The sequence below is a fragment of the Coffea arabica genome, chromosome 1e, assembly GCF_036785885.1.
Source record: "Coffea arabica cultivar ET-39 chromosome 1e, Coffea Arabica ET-39 HiFi, whole genome shotgun sequence".
NCBI lineage: Eukaryota > Viridiplantae > Streptophyta > Magnoliopsida > Gentianales > Rubiaceae > Coffea > Coffea arabica.
The window spans coordinates 28,861,435-28,871,112 of record NC_092311.1 but is presented as its reverse complement, the minus strand read 5'-3'; the positions used below and the strand labels follow the sequence as shown (position 1 = coordinate 28,871,112).

Below are 9,678 nucleotides of genomic sequence, written 5' to 3'. Positions count from 1 at the left end.
TGGTTTTATACATATGGGCTACGGGACATTTTAAGAGACAAGTATCAGTTGCCGATAGTTTGCCGGTGGTTGGATATAATTGGGTAGTCACACATCCCAAAAGAGTCAACGAGGGAGATCTACCAAAGAACGCATCCGAATGTGTGGACTACTTGGAAACATTGCAAGATTTCAACATTAGGTGGGTATTAGATTGGACAGACTGCTTTGAGCCGATACTTCGCACTAAGGAATCCGAACGTGTTCTCTTGCTGGGTACTCAAGGAATCATCTCGTATACCCCGAAGAGATTTCTCAGACAACTAGGTCGCATTCAGGGGCCGCCACCGATTTCCGAGTTTAGTGAAGTCACTATTTTCTTTGATCAGGGGGTATGCCCAAAAGAGATCCCTATGAAGAGCCAAATCACTGAATCTTGGAGAACAATATCCAATGATAGAAGCATTCGTTATCTTCCGGAGCTCAAACAGAAGGGGGTAATGACCGCACCATACGAGGATTGGTTGAAAGATTCCACCACGCAAGGGTTGCAACATGAGCCGTATGAGGAAATTGAGAAGCTGAGAGCCATCATTAAAGCCAAGGACATGGAGGTGGTACAGTTGAAGAAATCCATCGAATCGCACAAAGAAAAGGCAGAAGAAAACAAGAGGTTATATGAGAAGGAGCGAGAAAGGCGCCAAGATATGAAGCGGAAATGTGGGGAATTATATGATCAAGCCGAACGTGTCAAGATGCCATATGCAAGAGAAAGTAAAGACTCTGTACTAGATAGGCTTAGGAATTTTGGTGATCTTGTACGAAATCGCCTTCGCGATATGATGTAAACAGATGTATCTGGTTTCTGCAATGAAATGAATCTCTTTTCACAAAAGTGTTTGTCAAATAACAGGTTTGATTAACGGGTCTCATTCCGAAAGTGTTGCATCATGCTAAGCCTACCCTTGGCACAAAAAGGGTCCCCCCATAGGACATGCATCCGAGTTGTTTGAATAATTACTAACTCATGCCTTTTTCTTTTTCCCTTTTGAATAAATTGCAGAAATCTAATAACGATTGGTTTATCTAAAGAAGTCTTTTGCATTCTCAGGTAAAGTTTCAAAATAGCTTTTCGAAAAAGCCCCATTATTACGCGATCCCGAAGTAGAGCCCAAAGGAATCGTGTAGACATGAGTACTCAACCAGAATCATCCGAAAAGTTCGTTGCAACTACCCAGCCGGAAGCCGCAAGTCCTGGGGTTCAGTTGACTGAGTTACTCACAAAATTTGGGGAAATGGCGTCGGAAATGGCCGCTCAGAAGAAGTTGATTGACGAGCTCGTTAGTAGTGGAGTGCAACCTGAGCCTGTACCCGCTACACAACCACAATCAGAACCATTTGTTATTCCTTCATTTCAAACCACGTTTGAGGGAACTTTCAATCCGCAATATGCTTATACTCAAAATCCTCCTTTTTATCCCCCTTATGGGCAAGGTTTCCAGCCTCAGGGTGATCCAAACATGCATGTAACTCCACCGACTTTCTTTCAGACTACCGCAGAGCCCGTTGTGCCGGAGCACGTTTTTCAAAATAAGCCAGAAATGGGAGATTCGTCTGCCCAGATTGATATGAAGTTACTTAAACGCTTGGATCGTTTTGATGAATTTATCCGGAAAAGCCAAGGTTTAAGCAAGCAAGGGGTGCTGGACTACGATGATTTGTGCCTATTTCCAAACGTACAACTGCCGGTGGGGTTCAAGACTCCGAAGTTCAACAAATATGATGGCACGGGCAACCCAAAGACGCACTTGCGCTTGTTTGCTAACAAGTTGGGCAAGCCAGTGGATGACGAGAATTTGCCGTTGAGATTATTTCCAGAAAGCTTAGAAGGGGATGCTCTCGATTGGTACTCCAACCTAAAGCCAGAGGAAGCGAAGACCTGGCTCGATCTGTCCAATGCCTTCATTCGACAATATGAGTACAACTGCGAGCTAGCGCCAACCCGGACTACTCTGGAAGGAACGAAAAGGAAGCCTTCTGAGGACCACAAGACCTATGCCAAGAGGTGGAGAAAAGTAGCTGCGAAGGTGGAACCACCGATGACTGAGGATGAAATTATTCGCACATTCATCAAAGCCCATGATCCGCCGTACTTCGAAGAGATTTTCCGCATGACCGGATGTTCGTTTGCTGCAATTGTAAATAAACTTGAGGAGTTTGATGACTTTGTGAGAGCTGGGAAGATTGTCAATGTCTCCGCCCTTAAATCTCAGTTGGATGCTTTACAAGGTCAAGGAAGCAATGTGAAAAAGCCACCGTTCAAGAAAAAGGAGGGGGATGCAACCTTTATTTGGAACCAAGACCCTTCACCCCGACCCCGTTACCAACACAACCCAATCTACCAACCCCATTACCCTTATTACTCAAATCCGCACCCTGTATATACTACCAACATCCACCACCCTCGACCTCGCCCAAGCTATCCAAACCCACCTTCAGCCCCTTTCCAAATTTCCCAACCAAATCCACCCCAAAACCGACCTCGTCCACCATATAACCCAAGATTTCCTCCTCCAAATAGACCTGTTTACAATCATCCTCAACCTCATGAACCTTACAACCGACCCCCAAGCCGTACTTTTACCAATTTAGGTAGGCCTTTAGACCAACTGTATGACCAGTTAAGGGCTTCTGGAAAAATTGGTACAGTACCACCTCCTACCTACCCGTATGGCATGCCCGTTTGGTATAACCCGCAAGCTGTTTGCGCGTATCATTCGGGGGCACCTGGGCATGCAACTTTGGATTGCAAGGCGCTTAAGCATAAAGTTCAGGATATGGTTGAGTCTGGAGAAATCGTGATCAGAAAAAGGGAGCCACAAGGGCCAAACGTAAATCAAAACCCCTTACCAGAGCATGTTGGGGTTATTATGGACGATGCGGAGTACGAGGAACAAATCAAGAAATTGGCAATAGAAGCTGAAGTGTTTGGGGTCACGGATCAACCGTTTGTCATAGAGTTGCCATTCGAAGAAGATAACAAGCCTTTTGTCTTAGATCTCACGCCAGCGGAGAATGAAGCTTTGAAACCAGTAGTCATCGAATTCCCGAAACAGGAGCCCGTATTAAGTCTGCAACAAGTGCCGTGGAATTACGATGAGCCTAGCATACAGATCGGGGAAAATTCAACCACAAAGAAGGAAGTGTCAGTAGTTACCAGATCGGGGAAGACTGTAAATCCATTTGAGACTACTACTCCAATTCAAGCCAATAGTTCTGAGCCACCCATCAAACCAACAATCACCGAGAAAGAAGCCGTGGATTTCCTTAAACGACTCCAGAGAAGTGAATACAACATAGTGGAAAAGCTAAGCAAATCACCTGCCCAGATAACCATGTTGGACCTACTTTTCTCTTCGGACGTGCATAGGGATGCATTGATTGACATATTAACAAGAGCTCAAATTTCGAGGGACATTTCTGTTGATAATTTTTCAAACGTGGTTGGGAGCGTATTGTTCAACAAGCAAATTGCTTTTTCTGACGATGAATTGCCGACGGAGGGCATCGGACATAATAGGGCGTTGTACATAACAGTGAGGTGCAACGGAAAAATGCTGCCTAAGGTGTTAATCGATAATGGATCCGCACTGAATATCTGTCCTTGGAGTACCTTAGAGAAACTAGGATTGCAAGACATCAAGCTGAGGCCTTCAGGGACTATTGTTAGAGGGTTTGATGGAGCGCAGAGGGAGCCAATAGGAGAGGCAGATTTAGTAATCGAGATGGGGCCGGCCCAATTTCAAATAACTTGCCAAGTCATGAACTTCCCGAGCATTTACAATATCTTACTTGGAAGGCCATGGATTCACAAGTCGGGGGCTGTGCCGTCTTCGTTGCATCAATTGCTCAAGTTCGTGGTAAATGACAAACTAATCACTATCTTTGCTGAAGAGGACTGCCTGGTGATCACCAATTCTGGAGTTAAAGAGGAGGGTAGTCAAAGTGTTACCATGTCCCCTCACAGCACATCCGATATAGTCTCCGTAAGTTGGATAACCACGGAGGAACAAACTCTCTCAAAGGCCAGTGTAATGATGGCCAGAGAAATGATTCGTGGAGGATACAAATTCGACAAGGGGTTGGGGCGTGAACTGCAAGGGATCCTGAAGCCAGTGAAGATAGTAGAAAAGAGGGATACCTTCGGTTTGGGTTTCCGACCAACCGCCAAGGATTTCAAGGAGATGAAGGAGCGCAAGAGAGCGGAGAAAGAAGGAAGGCAAGGGGTTCTTGACATTCCACCACTGCATTATACTTTCCCACGACCAGCTGAGGTGATCATGTCACAAATCAACCCAGTTGACGAAATTGAAGCAAGTTTGGCCCAATTGTTCGTTGGGGCAACATTTGAAGATATTGTTCCAGGCGAAGCTGAATTTCCTGACATTCCCGAAGGATCAATTCCCAATTGGACAGCCGAGTCCCTGCCCGTTCGGAAGGAGTTTCGGTAAAATGAAAGGGGTTTATCATTCATGTGAATTCATGAAAATACCTTTGCATCTGTAAATAGCCAATGAAAACAATTTCCTTTTTGACTAACGTCTGCGCATGTAAATATTGTTAAGCTTTCATTTCCATTTGCTTTCAATCAAAGGTCTTTATGAAAATGCACAAGTTGTTCTTGTCATTGTTGTGTTGTTTATTCGTTTGTTTATATTCATATTGCTTGTCCATTTGTTGGTTGTGTGTTTGTTTACTTATTACCCCACATTCGTTAATTCTTTCAGATGGCCAAAAATAAAATTATTTGATCCTTTGGATATCACAATTCTGGAATTCGATAATGGCAATCTCTATATCACTCACGACTTGGAGGTTTGTGAATCCGAACTCCAAAGCGAGAGTGATAATGAGGAAGTGTCCGATTCGTTTGCAAAGGATCTTGAACAATATGAGGAAAAACCGAAACCGAACCTGGAAGAAACAGAAAAGATTAACATTGGAACTGAGGATGAAGTTAAGGAGGTGCAGATTAGTATTCATTTGAATAAGAGCCAGAAAAAGGAGATGCTTGAGTTCTTGACTATGTTCCAGGATGTATTTGCGTGGTCCTATGATGATATGACTGGTATTTCGACTGACGTGGTAGTGCACAGGTTACCCACAGACCCTTCTTTTCCACCCGTAAAGCAAAAACCCAGAAAATTCAAACCAGATATGAGCCTCAAAATAAAAGAACAAATTGAAAAACAACTCCAAACCAACATTATCATTGTTTCCCATTACCCAATTTGGCTTTCAAACCCAGTCCCTGTTCCAAAAAAGAGTGGAGAGGTGAGAGTTTGTGTTGACTATAGAGACCTTAATAAAGCCAGTCCTAAAGATGATTTCCCTCTACCAAATATTCACATTCTCTTAGACAATACTGCCGGACATGAGATTGAATCCTTTTGCGATTGTTTTGCTGGCTACCACCAAATTTTGATGGCAGAAGAAGATAGGGAGAAAACTGCTTTCATTACCCCTTGGGGTACCTTTTGCTACCGAGTCATGCCTTTCGGTTTAAAGAATGCTGGAGCAACGTATCAGAGGACCATGACAACCCTATTTCATGATATGATCCACCGGGAGATGGAGGTCTACGTGGATGACATCATAATCAAGTCTAAAAGGACGGAGGACCACTTGGATGATTTGAGGAAGCTATTTGAAAGGCTGCGAAAGTACAATTTGAAGTTAAATCCTGCGAAATGCGCCTTTGGGGCACCAGCTGGTAAATTGTTGGGTTTCATCGTGAGCAAGAGAGGCATAGAGATAGATCCAGCAAAAATCAAGGCGATTCGAGATATGCCAGTGCCAAAGACTCAGAAAGACGTGAAAAGCTTCTTAGGGAAGATCAATTTTATTGGGAGGTTCATTGCCCAATTAACGGCCACATGTGAACCGTTGTTCAGATTATTGAGAAAGAATGTGCCGTTGTACTGGAATGAGGAGTGCCAACACGCTTTCGACAAGATTAAAGATTATTTGCTGCAGCCTCCGGTCCTGGTGCCACCCAAACCGGGCCGACCGCTGATCATGTACCTATCTGTGCTCGACGGAGCAGTTGGTTGCGTTCTCGGGCAACACGATGACTCTGGAAGGAAGGAGCAAGCCATTTACTATCTAAGCAAGAAGTTCACGCAGTACGAGGCTAATTATTCGTTCATTGAGAAGAGCTGCTGTGCGTTGGCCTGGGCGGCTCAAAAGCTGAGACATTATCTGTTGAGCCATACCACGTATCTTATTTCCCGGTCTGATCCTTTGAAGTATCTTTTGGAGAAGCCGATGTTGACTGGGCGTTTGGCGAAGTGGCAGATAATTCTCTCAGAATTCGATATTGTGTTCACTTCACAGAAAGCTGTCAAGGGGCAAGCTATAGCTGATCATCTGGCGGAAAATCCAAGGGATGATGATTATCAACCACTCCGTACTTATTTCCCTGACGAGAGGATCTTATTTGTAGGCGCCACGGATGATATAAGTGAGCAGAGCCCTGAATGGAGGCTTTTCTTCGACGGAGCTTCAAATTCTCTAGGAGCTGGAATTGGAGCTGTTCTGGTTTCGCCCGAAGGAAAGCACTACCCTGCCGCTGCCAAATTGCAATTTGCTTGCACAAACAACATGGCTGAGTATGAAGCCTGCATCTTTGGCCTCAAAATGGCTTTAGAAATGGAAATCAAGGAGTTGGTAGCTTTCAGTGACTCAGATTTGCTCGTGCACCAAACTTTGAAGCAGTGGATAACTAAAGATTCAAAAATTTTGCCTTACCATTGTAGTTTGCTCACTTTGGCCAAGCAATTTCAAAATTTGGAGTTCAGACACCTCCCGCGAGCCCGAAACGCATTTGCCGACGCTTTGGCCACCTTAGCCTCTATGATTCAGTATCCAGATGAGTTGAAGATCGAACCGATCCAGATTCAATTTCAAGATAAACCTGCTCACTGTTGGGCTATAGATAAGCCCTCTGACAATGTTCCTTGGTATAATGATATTAAGGAGTTTCTCAGAACTGGATCTTACCCTCTGCATGCTGGTACAAAAGACAAGAGTTTTCTGCGTAGAATGGCTTCCAAATTTTTCTTAAATGGTGAAGTGTTGTACAAAAGAACCTCGGATTTGAACCTCTTAAGGTGCGTTGATGAAGATGAAGCCCAGTATATGATGAAAGAGGTGCATAGTGGTGTTTGTGGACCTCACATGAATGGCCATCTTCTAGCGAAGAAAATCATGAGAACCGGATACTTCTGGCTTACTATGGAGCATGATTGTATAGACTTTGTCCGGAGATGTATAAAATGCCAAATGCACGGTGACATTATACGCGCTCCACCCACTGAGTTGCATAGCATGACCGCCCCGTGGCCCTGTTCAATGTGGGGTATGGACGTGATTGGTACAATCGATCCTCCTGCTTCAAATGGACATCGATTTATATTGGTGGCGATTGAGTACTTTACCAAGTGGGTTGAAGCGGAGTCGTTTAAACATGTGACGAAGAAGGTAGTTACCAATTTCTTGAGAGATCACATCATCTGTCGCTTTGGAGTACCCGAAACGCTTATCACTGACAATGCCAAAAATCTGAACAATGACATGGTGGATGGACTATGCGAGCAATTCAAGATCAGACACCGCAACTCCGCCATTTATAGGCCTCAGATGAATGGAGCCGTAGAAGCTGCGAATAAGAATTTGAAAAAGATTATCCGCAAAATGACTGAAAAGCATCGCGATTGGCATGAAAAGTTGCCTTATGCACTGATGGCGTATCGGACTTCTATCCGGACATCGACTGGGGCAACGCCATATTCACTGATGTATGGAATGGAAGCTGTATTACCAGCCGAAGTTGAGATTCCTTCGTTGCGAATCCTCATGGAAGCTAAGTTGGAAGAGGCTGATTGGATAAAGCAGCGCCATGAACAATTGACGTCGATCGATGAAAGGCGATTCAATGCTATTTGTCATGGTCAGTGTTATCAGAAACGGGTGGCCCGAGCTTACAACAAAAAGGTCCATCGGCGTGCATTTGAAGAAGGTGACAAAGTGCTAAAGCGAATTTTGTCAATGCAAGATGAAGCTAAAGGCAAATTTGCTCCGAATTGGCAAGGGCCGTTCATTGTCCAAAAGGTATTACCTGGCGGAGCCCTTATTTTGACAGAAATGGACGGACGAGTTTTCCCTCAACCCATCAACTCAGATATGTGCAAAAAGTTTTTCATTTGATCATGCAAATTTTCTTTAGAAATTCATGCAAATGGCGAAATGCAAGTCAGGCCATCTTCTTTTACACTTAAAATATTTTATCCCTACTTGTCCCCTTTGAGCCATCAGAATTGACAAATTTTCGCTTGATAACCCCTGAGAATTGCAAACCCCACACTGGGGCAAAATTTATTTTGGAAAAAGAAAGAAAAAGAAAAAGGAAAAAAAAGAAAAAGAAAAGAACCCCACACTGGGGCAAATTTAGTTTTCAAAGAAAAATGTAAAAGTGAGGAAAATGCAATGAAGAGAATGCAAAGAGTGAAAATCCGATCAAACTGGGGCAAATTTTCCCCGGTATCGTTCAAAATCAGAAATGATTTCAAAATAGCGCAATCTCAGGTTATTTCACACCTCGCATCAAATTTGCTTTCAAGCCTCAACTTTTCTTGAAAAACACCCCACCTGACCTCATTACAAAGCCCAAAGTCCTGGCTTCCGTCATTTGTTGCATTTCTATTAGCAAAATTTGATAATCAACTGGCAAGTGATGTCCGTAATGCCTTCGCCTAATCTACAAGGGAAGTGCATTTTACTGATGCCTAAAACCTTTAACTCATATTTCTGAGTCGATCATGGTCGAGATGTGTCTTTATTTTTTTAGGTGAAAACCCGAAAGGGCGCCTCGTAAAAAAAAAAAAAACAAAAAGAAAGAAAAAAAAAAAACAAAAAGAAAGACAAAAACAAAAACAAAAACAAAAAGGGTGGGGGCAACCTTGGTGAAAACCCGAAAGGGCGCCAAGGCAGGTCTTCTCAACAAGACGAGCACGAGGAGGAACAGCTGGTGACCTGGTTCATTTGGAATTTCTCTCACGATTGTGATACTTCTGCCAGTATCGAATTCCGAAGCGAATATATCCAAAGCCTTGAATGTGATATTCGTTGGCCAAATTTGTGTTCTTCTTTACAAATACTCTTTTGCAAAATGTATCTTTATAAACCTTTTGGTTTTCTCTCGACTATTTGTGTTCAATTGCTATTGGATTGACTGCATTCTTTTGCGTGCTCATCTTTGCCTGACATAGGAGTCATCTTGCATATATCATTGATTTTTATGAAAATGAATTTGCATGCATCATTATTTCACCATTGGATTCGAACGGATGATAAACCCTAGAGTTTGCGCAAGGATAGGGGATTCCGTCGTCTATTAAAGTGGGTGAAGTCCAACGAAACTGCTATATGGATTTGGTGACTCAGAAATTGAAGGGTTTTCAAAATTACAAGTTCGATTAAGCTAGACGTCGCGGAATAGAGGCAAAAGTGTCACAGGACTCATGTTTACACGATTCCCAAGGCAAATCGGATCAAGTGATGGTGGCAGGTCCATATGTTTTCTTTTCTCCTTGCAGGAACGTTGCATTTACAAACGAAAACAACTACTCTCCTTTCCGC

General features: G+C 43.4%; 1 protein-coding gene across 1 annotated transcript; it reads left to right on the top strand.

Annotated features, from left to right (window-relative positions):
- Positions 1–1,499: 1,499 nt before the first annotated feature.
- Positions 1,500–8,247, top strand: LOC113692787 (uncharacterized). Its single transcript, XM_072070127.1, has 4 exons — positions 1,500–2,417; positions 2,661–2,948; positions 3,096–4,313; positions 4,855–8,247. Exons 1-4 carry the CDS (start codon positions 1,500–1,502, stop codon positions 8,245–8,247), a joined length of 5,817 nt encoding a protein of 1,938 aa, XP_071926228.1.
- The last annotated feature ends 1,431 nt before the right edge of the window (positions 8,248–9,678 follow it).

Coding starts and splice junctions, on each gene's coding strand:
- LOC113692787 (XM_072070127.1), top strand. CDS start 1,500: ATGCATGTAACTCCACCGACTTTCTTTCAGACTACCGCAGAGCCCGTT. Junction 2,418..2,660: donor ATTACTCAAATCCGCACCCT/GTATATACTACC, acceptor CTGTATGACCAG/TTAAGGGCTTCTGGAAAAAT. Junction 4,314..4,854: donor CTTTCCCACGACCAGCTGAG/GTGATCATGTCA, acceptor CACGACTTGGAG/GTTTGTGAATCCGAACTCCA.